Source organism: Oryctolagus cuniculus, chromosome 4 (assembly GCF_964237555.1).
Source record: "Oryctolagus cuniculus chromosome 4, mOryCun1.1, whole genome shotgun sequence".
In the NCBI taxonomy this organism is placed as follows: domain Eukaryota; kingdom Metazoa; phylum Chordata; class Mammalia; order Lagomorpha; family Leporidae; genus Oryctolagus; species Oryctolagus cuniculus.
In genome coordinates, this window is record NC_091435.1 from 28,593,133 (window position 1) to 28,608,351 (window position 15,219).

At 38.9% G+C, this 15,219-nt stretch overlaps 1 protein-coding gene across 4 annotated transcripts in view; it reads right to left on the reverse strand.

Annotated features, from left to right (window-relative positions):
• The window catches only part of CHODL (chondrolectin), a 55,278-nt gene that overhangs the window by 7,401 nt on the left and 32,658 nt on the right, over positions 1-15,219 (reverse strand). For all 4 annotated transcript variants that reach the window (XR_011387758.1, XM_051819192.2, XM_070071914.1 and 1 more), the window contains exons 2-5: positions 12,482-12,791; positions 11,748-11,905; positions 3,785-3,871; positions 1,450-1,552 (exon numbers count right to left, since the gene is read on the reverse strand). Coding sequence is in view for 3 of the 4 variants with exons in the window: in XM_051819192.2 (XP_051675152.2) it covers positions 1,450-1,552; positions 3,785-3,871; positions 11,748-11,905; positions 12,482-12,791 (658 nt within the window). In the remaining variant the exon portion in view is untranslated. The remainder of the gene's footprint in view (positions 1-1,449; positions 1,553-3,784; positions 3,872-11,747; positions 11,906-12,481; positions 12,792-15,219) is intronic.

Sequence of the window (15,219 nt, forward strand, 5' to 3'; positions counted from 1 at the left end):
GTATCTCTTACTTGAAGTGGTTGGGACTAGAAATATTTGGGGCTCCAGATTGTTTTGCATATTTGAATATATGCACATACATAATGAGATACCTTGGGCATAGGATCCATGTCTAAGCATATAATTCATTTGTTTCATACGTATTTTATACACACAGCCTGAAGGTGATTTTATACAATATTCTTAGTGCATCTGTATTTTTACTTTGATCCATAACACAAAATCAGATGTGGAATTTTCCACTTGTAACATCATGTTGACACTCAAAAAGTTTCAAATTTTTGAGCATTTCAGATTTTAGATTTTCAGATTAGGTTCCATCAACCCATATCTTCTTTATTTTGTACAAATTATTGAAAAAATTTTAACTGGATTCCTCATGTATATTTGAAATCCAAGAGGATGCAAAGTAAAGTATCAATTTTTCCAGGTTTTATTCATCATTATTAAAAATGTTTTATTTTAACATCCAGTTGGATATTTTAACAAAATTTATATGATCCACTTAGCATTTATATCTAGTAATTTTTTTTTCTGGACATTTTGTCACTTAGTGAGATCTGTATGGTTTATTTCAGAAAAGAAGAAGATGAAGTAAAGTCAAAAGGAAAAAAAGAATTTTTTTTGCAAGTCTTCCTGATAGAGGTGTTCTCTTGATCAGTGCTTGTTTAAAACTGAAAAACAATGCCTACTTTAATCCAGCAAAAATGCTCTTATTTAAACCCACCATCTTTTATTTTTTTCTGTTGATACATATTTCATATTTTTTATTTACTTGCAAATTGACACACATGGAAAAACTTCACTTCTTCAATTCAGAGGTATGGGTAAGCAAATGAAAAAGTCAGAATAATTCCAAAATACTTGTTAAAATATCTCACTTTACTTCAAGACTCCTGGCAAAAAAGTGACTTATTTTTACCCCTGCAGTTTATATCCTATTCTTCAAGGTCCTTTTGAAATAAAATGGAAGCCTATGACTTGAAGTTTGAAAAGTTACTTCCAAGTACACCTGCAAAAATCAAGTTGCATAAGTTGATATCAAGATTGAAGGGGTTGGCATTAATTCTAATTAATGAAGACACAGTATAATGTAGTGCATGTGTTATAAACTCACAAACATTGATTCAATCCATCACATGCACTAAATGAGGGCTCCAAGGCAGACTAAGTAATCCATCTAGACCATCATCTTTTCAACTGAAAGATAGAAACAGAAATGTACCCACTTCACAAGGCTCATGAGGATTAAATGAGATATGGCACGAATCCTATAATGAAGATATACCATATTGGAATGAATGCACTGGATTTGTACTGACATATAAGAAACTCAGAACTTTCTTAAGGCAAATTAAAATATAATTAATTTTACACTAATATCTTAAAAACATATCTGAAAGCCTTTTAGTGTATTTCATATTGTCTCTACACACAGAAATTATTTACCTTTTATGCAGCATCTGGAAACAGCAAGTTCCAAAAGCAACCAGTATCAATAAGAGCAGCGGTATTGTTGGTATGACAACATAAATAAGATTGGGAATAATGCCTACAAAAGTAAAACAATCTTAATGTACAAGGAGAGCTGAGTTAGGATTCTAACACCAGAATTACGAAAGGAGTTTCCCTAAAATCAAGGTAAAGTGGAATTAACATCAATAAAAAGATTTCAAAGTTCTTCTCAAAATACTGATAATTCTAATAAAATATTCAGGTTTTGGAAAAATTAAAAACAAAATTCTACTGAATTATGATGCTCAGGCTTAATATTCATATGTTCATAACTGTTGTTTATCATTCAGTCATGGGCTAGTTTTCATAATTTATTGATAATCTTAGATATTTCATTTCATTATTACTTCTCATTTACTGCTTAGAGAAACAAGAACTGAATATTAAATAATATTTTATTAAATCATTGTTGACTTATTAGCTAAATAATTCTCTCAGCTAGTAAGCTCATTGCCATGACAATATACAAGTCTGAAATTAAATTGAAATATGTAAATATTAACTGATGATGAAGTCATAACCCAAAGACACAAGGCTGCAGAGGCACAAAGACCTGATCTTAATTAAGTCCTAAAATTAATTATTTTTAATCCTATTCTATCACACTTGACAATGCCAGGGATGCTTAGTAAAATGAAAAACCGCAACACAGAAATCCCATATAGCTTAAAATGACTTCATTAAGCATATTTTCAATATCTTCAGGGAGAAAATATTCCTAATGTAATTATTTACAAAAAGATTTAATTATGTTTTTCAGAAGATCTGGATGATTTTAAAATCCAGCACCTGAAAGGTGAAAAGCACTAAATCTTAATATCATGTCTAAATCAGACAAGCAAATTGAAGAACTACAAATTTAGCTTGCAAATTCAAACTCATCATCATAACTAATGTAAATACTTCTGGTCAAAGTGGCCAGGCATGGGTTAAGTATCCACATAACTGCACATCACTTCTTTTGTTAACAGAGAAGATATTCATATGGTCTAGTGACAGAGTATCTGGGCAATGATTTGCTATTTTCTCCTTAGGCCACGCCTAAAGAGATCACGCATTTTAAAGATTCAAGAAATATTCCTTTTCCCTTCAAAAGCCATTATCACTGCTAACATTTAATGATAAAAAGGAAAAAAAAAAAAGAAAGAAAGAGAGAAAGTGTTTCCTATATTTTTAATAGACTTCAGGTCACCTGTGGAAAGAGTTTGAGACTTTGGGTCTTGGGATCTATCTTCACAAGGCAACTAAGATAAACATTTTTTGGACAACTGGTATAGGGTTATGTTAAAAAGAGACCACACCTCCCCAGCTGGCACTGTGGCATAGTGGGTAAAGCCACCACCTGCAGTGCCAGCATCCTATATGAGCGCCAGTTCAAGTCCAGGCTGCTCCACTTCCGATCTAGCTCTCTGCTATGGCCTGGGAAAGCTGAAGAAAATGGGCCAAGTCCTTGGTCCCCTGCACCCATGTGGGAGACCAGGAAGAAGTTCCTGGTTCCTGGTTTCAGACTGACACAGCTTCGGCTGATGCAGCTGATGGAGGAGTGAACCAGCAGATGGAAGACCTCTCTCTCTCTTTGCCTCTCCTTCTCTCTCTGCGTAACTCTGAATTTCAAATAAATTAATAAATCTTAAAAAATAAAAAAGAGCCCCCAACTGACATAAAGAAGTGTTGGAATAACATGCCATTTGCATTGGGAAATTTATGTGTTCTTTGTAGTAGTGGTGTGGTGTGCTGGAGGCAGCTGCGCTGAGTTTATTGTAAACGTCTCTTCCCAACCCATCCCTGTTCAGGGATGTCACTTTGGTAGCCTGAAATTGACTAAGTAGGACCATTTCAACCATGGGAATTGGCAAAGGTTACAAATCAGGTTTATTATTTTGTACCCCATCTCCAACACAGACAATTCCTAAATATTTACCAGCACACCACATTTTGTAGGTCACCAAATGTGTCAATTTACATCATGACTTCTAAATAGTGTTGGAGAAGTTCCTTATAGATACAGGTTATGGTGGAGATCACTTGGTTTAGCCCCAACTTGAAGTCAAAATGTGAAGAAAACAATTCAGATTCTTGTATTCAAAAACCATCTTAATATAATTTTTTTGGTAACCAAGTTCAAAAGTAAATTTCTATAGGCTCATATTAGTGCACCATTTCCCCTAGCAAAAACAAAAACAAAAAATCACCTATATCAAGGGGAAACTGTGCTTGAATGTACAGTTCTTTTCTTCAAAAAGGAGATAAAGACACATAAACAAATTACCTGCTTCAGTAACAACCACATTTTCTTGGGTATCTCCTGGTTGATTTGTAAGATAAGGTTTTTCCACAGGATCTGTTGGATGAACCTCTGTAATTAAATAGCACTAGTATTATAAATAATGATTAAATAAGAGCTGTAAACACAGATACAATTTTATCATAAAGCAAAACATCATGATTTTGATATAACAGTAGTTTACAGCTAAAAGTATGTTCTGAAGTCAAATTAACATAAAATGATCTAACTATAAAGTTAGTATTTATCTGTCTTTGAATAAAAGATCCATTTGATGAATTCCCTTTGAAACTCCAAATTACATTTAACAATCAACAGGTAGTCTGAGCTGATAAAAGCCTGCTACAGCCAATAAAAACAAAGCAGACACAAAGTTGGCCAAAAATCAATGAATAGTAGCCAGCACTGTGTAGATTAACCCTCCGCCTGTGGCACCGGTATCCCATATGGGCGCCAGTTCTAGTCCCATCTACTCCTTTTCTGATCCAGCTCTCTGCTGTGGCCTGGGAAAGCAGTAGAAGATGGCCCAATTCCTTGGACCCCTGCATCTGCGTGGGAGACCCGGAAGAATCTCCTGGTTCCTGGCTTCTCATCAGCTCAGCTCTGGCGGTTGCGGCCATAGGGAGTGAACCAGCGGATGGAAGACCTTTCTCTGTTTCTCCCTCTCACTGTCTGTAACACTCTCTCTCAAATAAATTAAATAAATCTTTAAAAAACATCAATGAATATAGAATGCCAGGCATTAAATATAATTTGAACACAGGAAGAGATTTTATACTAAAATCAGAGTAATATTTAGGTTTCTCATTGTAGTAATGATGATCATATTTGGAATTGATAATTTAAGCAACAGCATTCTAAAGAACTTTTCTGCCCTATACAATGATATCCCTAGGTTTGTTTCTCAATAATTTTGTCTACTTATTTAAATAATAATAAATTTAGGCTTGCAAACTGTTTATTGTTTCATTAGATGAGAACTCTTAAATCACTACAAACTTTAAAAATGTTAAAATTCTGGGCCGGCATTGTGGCAGAATAGATTAAACCACTGTTTGCAGTGCCAGTATCCTATATGGATGCTAGTTCATGTCCTGGCTACTCCACTTCTGATCAGCTCCCTGCTAATGGCCTGGGAAACAGTGGAAGATGGCCCAAGTCTTTGGCTCTTGGAACCCATGTGGGAGACCCAGAAGAAGCGCCTGGCTCTTCATACTGGCCCAGATCCAACCATTGCAGCTATTTGGGAAATGAACCAGAGAATGAAAGACTCTCTCTCTCTCTCTCTCTCTCTCTCTCTCTATTTCTATCTCTCTCTATCTCTATCTCTATATCCATCTCTATTTCTCTATCTCCAAATCTATCTCTATCTCTATCTCTCTTTCCCTCCCTCTCTGTAACCTTGATTTTCAAATAAATAAATAAACCTTAAATCTTTTTAAAAATATTAAAATTCCTTATCATGAACCAGTATACTCTATCTCCTTAGTGTTCTCTAAGGAACACTGCTTTTTAAGCTAATAATTCAGTGACAGTAAGTTTTTTTTTTAACTTGATCCATACGTGTATGTCTATTTACTTTTCTCAGATTGTTTCTTATTTATTTGAAAGGCAGTTACAGAGAGAGATATGGACACACACACGGGGAGGGGGGTGAGGGAGAGGGAGAGGGAGGGGAAGGAGGATGGGGAGAAGGAGGTAGAAAGAAAATCTTCCTTCCTCTGGTTCATTCCCCAAATAGTCACAACAGCTGGGGTGGAAGCTAGGAGCCCATTGCTTCTTCCAAATCTCCTGCATGGGTGCAGGGGCCCAAGAACTTGGACCATCCTCTGCTGCTTTCCCAGGCATGTTAGCAGAAAGCTGGATCAGAAGTGGAGCAGCTAGGTCTCAAAGCAGCACCCATATAGGATGCTGCCATTGTAGACAGAGGCTTAAACTGCTTTGGCACAGCACCAGTACCTCTATTTACTTTTGTCAATTGATGGGGAAAAAAGAACATGTGTCCTCTTATATAGTCTTTAGAATACAAAAGCATTTTAATGTGATTTTTACTATTCATATTGTCATGGAGTCTCCATGCACTGGGAATTCATATGCCATCTTGTATAATATTTATTACACTGTACACAGGAATTGATAGCCTCCTGTGAGTTTCATACTCAATATTCACCTACACTCACTCTTGTACACTCTTTTACAGAACCTAATAACTATGACTGTAGGTGGTCAACTGGTATTCATTGAACAAATGACATAGATATTACACAATTTATCAACATAGAATGGGTTTCTGTAAGATAATCTTAACAAACTTTAAATTAATGTAATTGCTGTCTGAAAAAAATAACAAATATTACACAACTTGCCAACATAGAATCGTTTTTTTTTTTATTTTAAGATTTATCTTATTTATTTGAAAGACAGAGTTACAGGGTGAAGTAGAGACAGCAAGAGAAAGAGGTCTTCCATCTGCTTGTTCATTCCCCAAATGGCCATAACGGCTGGAGCTGAGCCAATCCAAAGCCAGGAGCTTCTTCCAGGTCTCCGACATGGGTGCAGGTGCCCAAGAACTTGGGCCATCCTCTGCTGTTTTCCCAGGCACATTAGCAGTGAGCTGGATTGGAAATGAAATGTCCAGGCCTCGAACCGAAGCCTGTATGGGATGCCAGCACTGCAGGTTGGGGCTTTAACCCACTGTGACACAGCATCAGCCCAAACAAGTTATTTTAAGATATTAAGTTATTTAAGATAATATTAAACTTTAACTTGCTGTTTAACCAGCAAACTTTCAGAAATATACTTTTATAAATACTATTTTTAGTGTCTAAAAGAAGTACATAAGGCAATTTTCATATGAAAACTAGATTCAGACACTGGTAGACCCAAAGAATAGATATACAGTTCACAGACCAATAAAAAAGTAGGAGAGTAAGTAAGCTTAAAAATAGATATTCAGTTTCTGCTTAGTTATGTTAACTTTTTTACCTACTGCATGTCATTAGCCAGGTTTTTAGATGGTATGTAAAAGCAGAAAGAGGATACAAAGTTAAAATTACATTATATGAGGCCGCTTCTGTGGCATAGCAAGTAAAGACACCACCTGTAGTACTGGCATCCCATATGGGCACCAGTTCTAGTCCCAGATGCTCCACTTCTGATCCAGCTCTCTGCTATAGCCTGGGAAAGCAGTGGAAGATGGCCCAAGTCCTTGGGCTCCGCACCTGCATGGGAAGACCTAGAGGAAGCTTTTTGCTCCTGGCTTCGGACCGGCACATCTCTGGCCATTGTGGTCATTTGGGGGGTGAACCAGCAGATGGAAGACCTCCCTCCCTTCCTCCCTCTCTCTCTCTCTCCCTCTCTTTCTCTCTCTGCCTCTTCTTCTCTCTCTGTGTAACTCTGACTTTCAAATAAATAAATAAACCTTATTTAAAAATTATATTATAATAGTAAAATGGGAGATAAAGTTCAAAGTAATCAATCATTTATTGATTATTTATATATTTTAAGTAGATACATTCCTTAGTCCTCCAATCCTCTCACTACTAGGAGATCAAGCCCTGGGGCATAATTTTGACACAGTGGTTAAGATGCTAGTTAAGATTCTTGCTTCCTACATTATAGCACCTGGGGTCGATTATCATTTCTGGCTCCTGATTCCAATTTCCTGCCAGCACAGACTCTGGGGGGCAACTGGTGAAGGTTCAAGTAGTTGGATACCTGCTTCTCATGTGAGACCTATTTTGAGTTTGCAGCTCCTTGCTCTGGCCCTAGGCCCAGCCCTGCCCCATTGCAGGCACTTAGGGAGTCAACCTCCACATGCGAGTATTCTCTCTCTGCCTTACAAATAATAGAAAATTTAAACAACAAAATTTAAAAATCAGAGCCTGCATTGTGAATCAGTGGATTAAGCCACTAGCTACAATGTCAGATCCTGTATCAGATCTCTGGTTTGAGCCCCAGCTGCTCCACTTCTGATCCAGTTCCCTGCTAATGTGCCAGGAAAGCAACAGAGGATGGCTCAAGTACTTGGACCCCTGCACCTACGTGGAAGACTCAGATGGAATTCCTGACTTCTGGCTTTGTCCTGGCCCAGACCTAGCTGTTGTGGACATTTGGGAGTGAACCAACAGGTGGAAAATCTTTATGTCTTTGCTGCTTTCTGTCATTTTGTCTTTCAAACAAATTAAATCAATTTTTTAAATTAAAAATCAAATACTGAATGTGTAGCCAAGGGATTTAATCAAATGAATATCCTTCACAAACCAGACACTATGTTCAAAGAACATTGACCAACTACAAAATAAAGATAAAAATGTTAATGAGTAAAATGAAGAATAAAATCCTGATAACACTATTAAAAAAAGCTATAAACCTGCACATGAAACTATGTATACATACATTATAGAATACTATTCAGCAGTAAAAAAATATGAAATTCTATCTTTTGCGTCAAAATGGATGCAACTGGAAAGCATTATACTTAGTGAAATAAACCAGTCATAAAAGACAAATACCACATTTTCCCTAATCTGTGGCAATTAAGAGAGTACCTAAAAAGTAATGTATAAGAGTGAAATCACATTTTGAGATGCAATGACTGTTTATAGCCCTTATCTAGACTGTTGAGGGTGTTTTTGTTTTCTTTTCTTCATACTATTTGTTGAAGTCTTAATTAGTGTAGAGCTAATCTTATGAGTATAAAGCAAAATGAAAATAGATCTTTGTAAAAGATCTATTATGTTCCTCAATCTGCATATATGAAATAAATGAAATTTGTATACCCTAAATAAAATCTAAAAAAATAGAAATATGAAAAGAAAGAAAAAATTATAAACAAAAATCCTTCATATGTGCTTATACAATACATAAAAGAATCTTTTAATGAATATACATTATTTGTAGATTTGGGTAAAATACTTAAGACAAGGAAAAAGTATTTTACATTTCTTTTTTTTTAACTTTTATTTAATGAATATAAATTTCCAAAGTACAGAATATTGATTACAATGGCTTCCCCCCAATAACGTCCCTCCAACCCTCAACCCTCCCCTTTCCCACTCCCTCTCCCCTTCCATTCACATCAAGATTCATTTTCGATTATCTTTATATACAGAAGATCAGTTTAGCATACATTAAGTAAAGATTTCAACAGTTTGCTCCCACACAGAAACATAAAGTGAAAAATACTGTTTGAGTACTAGTTCTAGCATTCAATCTCAATGTACAGCACACTAAGGACAAAGATCCTACATGAGGAGTAAGTGCACAGTGACTCCTGTTGTTGACTTAACAAATTGACACTCTTGTTTCTGGCCTCAGTAATCACCCTAGGCTCTTGTCATGAGCTGCCAAGGCTATGGAAGCCCCCTGAGTTCACTGACTCTGATAATTTTTAGACAAGGCCATGGTCAAAGTGAAAGTTCTCTCCTCCCTTCAGAGAAAGGTACCTCCTTCTTTGATGACCCATTCTTTCCACTGGGATCTCACTCACAGAGATCTTTCATTTAGGTTTTTTTTTTTTTTTTTCCCCAGAGTGTCTTGGTTTTCCATGCCTGAAATACTCTCATGGGCATTTCAGCCGGATCCGCATGCCTTAAGGGCTGATTATGAGGCCTGAGTGCTGTTAGGACATTTGCCATTCTATGGGTCTGCTGTGTATCTCACTTCCCATGTGGGATCATTCTCTCCCTTTTTTATTCTATCAGCTAGTATTTGCAGACACTATTCTTGTTTATGTGATCCCTTTGGTTCTTAGTCCTATCATTACGATCAATTGTGAACAGAAATTGATCACTGGGACTAGTGAGATGGCATTGGTACATGCCACCTCGATGGGATTGAATTCGAATCCCCTGGTATGTTTCTAACTCTACTGTTTGAGGTAAGTCAGCTTGAGCATGTCCCGAATTGCACATCTCTTCCCTCTCTTATTCCCATTTTTATAGTTAACAGCGATCACTTTACATTTCAAATGCTCTTACATGAGCAATAAAAATCTAGATTAGTAACACAAAACAAGTACAGACGATTTTTTTTTTGACAGGCAGAGTGGACAGTGAGAGAGAGAGACAGAGAGAAAGGTCTTCCTTTGCCGTTGGTTCACCCTCCAATGGCCAACGCGGCCGGTGCACCGCGCTGATCCGATGGCAGGAGCCAAGTACTTATCCTGGTCTCCCATGGGGTGCAGGGCCCAAGCACTTGGGCCATCCTCCACTGCACTCCCTGGCCACAGCAGAGAACTGGCCTGGAAGAGGGGCAACTGGGACAGAATCCGGCACCCCGACCGGGACTAGAACCTTGTGTGCTGGCGCCGCAAGGCGGAGGATTATCCTAATGAGCCGCGGCACCAGCTAAGACGATTTTAAGGTTAATACTATCCTAAATAATGGAGCAATTTATCTAAAAGCTCAAAAGAAAGAAGAGGGAAATGTATTATTGCTTTTTGTAATTATTTGAGAAGCAGAGAGACAGAAAAGAGAGAAAGGAAGGGAGTGTGTGTATGTGTGTGTGTGTGACTGGGCCATGGCTAGAGTCCAGAACTGAGAACACAATCTAGGTCTCCTCTGGGTGTGGCAGGCATCCAGCTACTGGAGGTGTCAGGATCTGCATTAGTGGGAAGCTGGAGTCAGGATGCAGAGCCAAAAATCAAACGCAAACACTCGATCATGAAACATAGACATCTTACTACTGCACTAAACACCCACTCTACCAAAATCTAGTGAAAATATTACACATTATTTGCTTCATTGATAGCTTAAAATATCAGATAATCTCATCTTGATATTTTTCCAAGAGAAAAATGGAGAAAGAACATAATTGTGTAACAGATGGTTTTCAAAGGCTTCCAGGAGAATAAAATGATGGGTTTAGCAACCAAGGGGGGTAAAGAATAAACTCAAAAGGGATATAAAAACTTGGCTAATATACTCAAGAGCAGTACAAACATAACAGAAGGCTAAGTCTAATCCAAATAATCCTTGTGCTTTACAGTCTTAGGGGAAAAGGAATCATGTAATTTCAAGAGAATAATGGGAGCAGAAGTACTTGATTTTAATTGTCTTCCAGGAACACATATAATGAGGTCAAGCAGACTGCCCTGCAGATGAGTTAAACCAATACTTTCAAACACTGAGGAGGGGGGAAACAGGAAAAAATTCAAAGCCTAAGTATATGACTTTTCAAGTGATTTTTAAAAATATGAGTTTATGGGGCTTAGATTTATCTCTCTGTCAAATGTCAATTCTCTTGAGCTGCCCTTTTCAAAGTAATTCAGATTTACTGTTTACAATAGAAAAACAGCCTTGCATGGTTCAGATCAATGTAATCCTCCCATTTTTCCATAGGACAAGAAGTTGGGGATTTCAAAAGAAAGCTCAGTGAGGGGCATTATTTCAAATAATGGGAGTCATGGGGAGAAAGTGTCACATATTTGTGTTCATTATGGTGGAATGAGCTATAATCTTTCTGATTTTCACTGAAGACCGCATGCCAAGTATTATGCCATGAAGTGATAAGCTAATGTTCCAAGAGAAAGCTGCTTATTTTCATGAGAACTCATTCAAAGAACTGTTGCTCATCTGTGTTTACCTATGGGTGCTTTGGTGACTTCTACCTACATCCCACACATTATAGGAAACATTTAAAAATTTTGAAAACACATATTTATTGTTCAAAAATATGTTTACAAAAAAAGAGAATTTAACTTTAATCTTAGAAATGAGTATTTTCTCTAGGAACACCTCTTCAGATGTTTCTCTTGACACCCTTCTATTTGGTTCTTTGGCAGTTTTCTGTATAACACATGATGTGCTTCAGTACCCTGACATGACGTGATTCAAGATAATTCCATATTTCAAAGCAGAAAAACAGAAAGAGCCAAATATAGCAAAGCTTAAAGAGAAAATCTAACATATACAAGTTACTGAATCTACTGTACACTGTACCTTACCTGGCTCATATTTGCAGATGTAATTGTGTTTCATGTTGCACCTGTCGTCATTCCACTGGTAAAGGTAGGGGCCCCCAAGACCAGGATTGGCAGTTGGTTGATGATACATCACAACACACTTTTCACTTCCACAGGAAGGTTCATCGGTATACCAGTTTCTACAACCAGAGAGCAACAGGCACACTTCAAGTCATGCCTCCTGAGTGGTTCTGCTTGTTCTACTTCGATATCCTCTGCTATATATTGTTAGCCATCACAAAACACACCAAACACCGGAGTAAGGGAAAGGGTTTATTGGGGAACACCCTACAGCCCAGAGTGAAGGGGCAGCGAAGGAAAAAGAGAGAAAGAGAATATAAGAGAGAAACAGAGAGGAGAGGAGCTAGTAAGGAGAGAAGATAGAGCAGAGGAGAGAGGAGAGCAGAGCCAAGAGAGAAGAACCAAGAGCCAAGAGACCAGAGGAGGAGGCTAGAGAGAGGAACCGAGAGAGAAGAGTCAAGAGAGCAGGTGTTCAGGAACAGGCCCTTTTAAAACTTTGCCTGAGGGTGGGCAGGGAAGCAGGAGCAGCGAATCCCATTAGGATGGGGGTGGAGCCTGGCTCAGGTAGCTGGGCCATGCGGCAACCTGGCTAAAACTGCGCCAGTTTCCTAACATCCTCCACAGGTACCAGAACCCTCCTCCTACACTTTGGAGACCTGCGGAGCACCACTGAACTCCACGGGAGTGAGACTCACCGGTACTGGGAACTGCTTCCATCAGACCACCGGTAGAGATCGGGGCAGGCACCAGAGGTCTGTCCATCTCCATTTCTCCAAAGACCTATCCAGAAGTCACCATCAGAGATCCCTGTCCCGGGCTTTGTCAAGTTTTGCAGCATGCTCTCCATCAACTGCTGTTCTGCCGCATTCTCGAGGCTGAGGAGGACGCCTCCCTCACTCTCACAAGCCAGGCGGGCTTCCTGAAAGCTCACGCGGCTGGACAGCTCATGGAAGTAGGCCATTTTGTAACAGGGATGCTTCAAGTCAGCAAAACACACCTTTTGACCTGAAAAAAAAAAAAAAGCCCATATATGGATTACTGAGCTGTTTTCATAATGCTGCTGATAATCAAAATGAAAGGACCAATAGAGGCGCTGGTGCTATGGCGTTGTAGGATAAGCCTCTGCCTCTGGTGCCGGCATTCCACGTTGGTGCCAGTTCGTGACCCAGCTGCTCCTCTTCTGAACAGCTCTCTGCTTATGCCCTGGGAAAGCAGCAGAAGATGGCCCAAGTCCTTGGGCTCCTGCACTCATGTGGGCGATCCGGAAGAAGCTCCTGGCTCCTGGCTTCAGATCAGCCCAGATCAGGCTGTTGTGGCCATTTGGGGGAGTGAACCAGCAGATGGAAGACTTTTCTCTCTGTTTCTCCCTCTCTCTGCAACTGTACCTCTCAAATAAGTAAAATATTTAAAAAAAGACCAATAGAAATAGAAAACATACTATCAAGAATACTTCTTTCACTAAATCATTTTATAAAGCTTATTTTCTAGCATATTTGTAAAAGCAAATTGAATTCCTGGTAAGCTTAGAACATAAAACCTTCAAACACAGTATTTCAAGGAAATATTTGTTAATACAAGTAAGCATTTTCATGGCTTCGCTTTTATAAACCCATTATCAGAGCAAGTCATATTAAAGGAATTTCAGGTATATATTGGAAAGTGACTAAAAGGTCAAAGTGATGAAATAAGAATTATAACTCATAAAGTAATGTAAGTATTAAAAATAAGTAAAGTGAAACAAAAACAATGTTTGGGCCTGCATTATGTCACAGTGGGTTAAGCTGCTGCATCTGACACCAGCATCCCATATTACAGTGTCAGTTCAAGTCCCAGGTGCTCCATGTCCAAACCAGCACCCTGCTAATGCCCTTGGGAAAGCAGCAGAAGTGACCCAAGTATTTGGAGCCCCAGCACCTGAGTAACAGCCCAATTTGGAGGTCCTGGCTCCTTTACCCTAGCCAAGCCTCAGATGTTGCAGCCATGTAAGGAGCGAAGCAGTAGATGAAAGATCTGTTTCTCTCCCTGTCTCTCCCTCTCTCTGTCACTCTGTCTTTCAAATAAATAAACTATGTTTAAAAAAAATTGCATTAGGTATTCTGAATAAGATGCAAAGTTTGGTGTAAACATTTGATTTTATTGTGTATGTTGGACAGCAAATTCATTCAAACTAAAAATTGAGAAAAGGTAGAAAGAAGGTAACTATAGGGGTCAGTGCTGTGGCATAGCGGGTAAGGCCGCCACCTGCGGTTTTGGCATCCCATATGGACACCAGTTATAGTCCCAGCTGCTCCACTTCTGATGCAGCTCTCTGCTGTGTCCTGGGAAAGCAGTAGAAGATGGTCCAAATCCTTGGAACCCTGCACCTATGTGGGAGACCAGGAAGAAGCTCCTGGGTCCTGGCTTTGGATTGGCTCAGCTCCGGCCACTGCAGTCAATTGGGGAACCAGTGGCTGGAAGACCTCTCTCCTCCTCTCCTCTCCTCTCCTCTCCTCTCCTCTCATCTCCTCTCCTCTCCTCTCCTCTCCTCTCCTCTCCTCCTCTCCCCTCCCCTCCCCTCCCCTCCCCTCCCTTCCCCTTTCCTCCCTTCTCCTCTCTCCCTAACTCTGACTTTCAAATAAATAGATAAATATTTTTTTTAAAAAAAAGAGGATTACTATAAAAATAAATAATTGATTAGCATAACTTTATGTTAGAGGTGACTGGGTAGATTTTTGTAGCACTCATTTTCTTTGAAAAATCCCCTTGCCAGTTCTTTGGGTATTTTCTTTTTCTTTTTTTTTTAAATATATTTATTTATTTGGAAGTCAGAGTCACACAGCAGAGAGAGGAGAGGCAGAGAGAGGTCTTCCATCCGCTGGTTCACTCCCCAATTGGCTACAACAGCTGGAGCTGCACCAATTCGAAGCCAGGAGCCAGGAGCTTCCTCTGGGTCTCCCACAAGGGTGCAGGCGCCCAAGGACCTGGGCCATCTTCTGCTGCTTTCCTAGGCCACTGCAGAGAGCTGGATGGGAAGTGGAGCAGCCGGGTCTCAAACTGGCACCCATATGTGATGCTGGTGCCTAAGGCCAGTGTGTTAACTCACTGAGCCACAGCGCCGGCCCCTTGGGTATTTTCTATTTTGTTGGATATATTGTGTGTGAACTCCAATTCCTAGACCAATGTCATCTTTTATTTTACAGAAATATCTTGGATAATTCATAAATTCCAAATAAATTTTCTCAAATTGTAACTGAATGGGTAAAATATTGAAAAAAGAAATTCATTTTAAATATGAATAGAAATCTGATAGTTTAGAAACCAGAGGGAATGAATATATCATGAAATAAAGGAATTCATGAAATCTCATCAATAACTAATTTTGTGTATTTCTGATAATTTGAATGGAAATCAGGGTAGGCTGAAATTTGACAAAACTTGTCTTTCAAAGACAGTT